Source organism: Phoxinus phoxinus (assembly GCF_949152265.1).
Source record: "Phoxinus phoxinus genome assembly, chromosome: 4".
In the NCBI taxonomy this organism is placed as follows: Eukaryota; Metazoa; Chordata; class Actinopteri; order Cypriniformes; family Leuciscidae; genus Phoxinus; species Phoxinus phoxinus.
Genome location: NC_136879.1, coordinates 37,599,409 through 37,601,094, shown reverse-complemented (window position 1 = coordinate 37,601,094; position 1,686 = coordinate 37,599,409). Strand labels below are relative to the sequence as shown.

The window sequence follows — 1,686 nt, the reverse complement described above, 5'->3', positions numbered from 1 at the left end:
CAGCATGTTTTTATCTACTTTTGTATATACAGCTGGGTAGAGTGTATTTGATTAATGCAACTCTTTTTAGTTAAAATCCTATCATGCCAAAATCAAAGAATTATGCATCAAACCTAAAGGAAAGACAATTAATAAAATAAGATCTATTTAATATCTCAATTATTGCTCATGAAAGGACTTTTGCTGAAACGTTCAGCTTCTCAGATGTTTCTCCTGAGGAAAAGACGCAATCAAAAGTCAAAGATTTTAATATGAACTCATAATAATTTCTCATCCATTTATTTCACAGGCAAATGATCTGAGCTGCTGCACATTCATCTACAGGTTTGCGGTCTTATTTATTTCCACTTTTATTCCTCCAAAAGAACTTTGAGAAAGATCTGAGACAAAATACTGAGCAATGAAAGTTTTCTCTGAGAATCACACAACTTTAGTGTTTAAATGACCCTTTATCACTTAATTGTAACTAGCACATTTAATATTACAATAAATCTTACAATTACTGAAGTACAATTATTATAATATTTAATAGTGCAGTATTTATAAGTATAAATATTAAAAAATAAATATTTATAATAAAATAATATTTGATCATAAAAAACATTAAAATGAACTAATTTTTTTGTGCAATTAATGCATGATTATCACAACGGCTAGTTTAGTCTTATTCATAACTGAACAATTCAGATATGAAAGTTTAAAAGTGGCCGGGTAAATCATAATCAAGTTAATTTCAATGTATAATTTTTTTTGCAAATAATGAATTTTAGATGATTACCATGACAGATTGTTTAGTCTCATTCATAATTGAATGATTTAATTTAAAAACACAAATAGGCAAATCATATGTTTGTGATAGATGCACAAGTTAGTTTCAGTTTTTCCTTACAAGTACAGAACTACAATAAATCAATTCAACCCAAAATGTATTAAAAATATAATATATGATCATATCATATTACACTTCATATAGACTGAATGCATTTAGTTAGTTAGTGAGTAACATTTAATCTTAACCAGAATCCAACACAGAGATTTTCCAAGATTCATCAGACCAAGACGCCAACAAAAGCTTGAAAAGTAATAAAACTAAAAAGACATAAATAAACAACTGGACATTTATCTCGGTCAGACGTACTGACTCTTCCAGTTAGGGTTAAAAGAGGGAGTCCGTTCCAACACGCTCATTTCCACCGGGACATACGTCCCGTCCTCCTCGTCCTTCCTCTGTCGAGGGCCGTACCGGCACAGCAGGATCACCCCTGCGACCAGGAGGACCAGGAACGTGGCGAAGCCGACGTACAGCGCCTGCCCGATCTCGCGCTTCTGCGACTCCAGCACCATGGGGTTATAAAAGTCTCGTATGATGGAGTGAGTGGTCCAGCTGACGGGGATGAGAGTGGCGAGGCCGGACACGACGAACAGACAGCCGCCCACCAGCAGGATCACGTTCTTGCCACTGCTGTGGTCCTGAAGGCAGTCTGTGCTCCTCATCCCGCAGGCGGACACCAGGACGGCGAGGACGGCGAGCGCGATGGACACACACATGAGCCCGCGGGCCGCCTGGATGTCTCCCGGCAGGATGAGCAGCGAGTCGTAGATCTTGCACTGCATTCGGATGTCCGCCTGCCGAATGCACGCCATCCACAAGCCCTCCCACTGCGCCTCCATGACGATGATGTTGGA

The 1,686-nt window shown here is 38.7% G+C and overlaps 1 protein-coding gene across 1 annotated transcript in view; it reads right to left on the bottom strand.

The window, feature by feature from the left end:
• Positions 1–634: 634 nt before the first annotated feature.
• The window catches only part of LOC306996989 (claudin-8-like), a 1,214-nt gene continuing 162 nt past the window's right edge, over positions 635–1,686 (bottom strand). The window contains exon 1 of the mRNA XM_079609977.1: positions 635–1,686. This exon is cut by the window's right edge and continues 162 nt beyond it. Coding sequence (XP_079466103.1) covers positions 1,129–1,686 — 558 coding nt within the window. The 3' untranslated portion in view covers positions 635–1,128.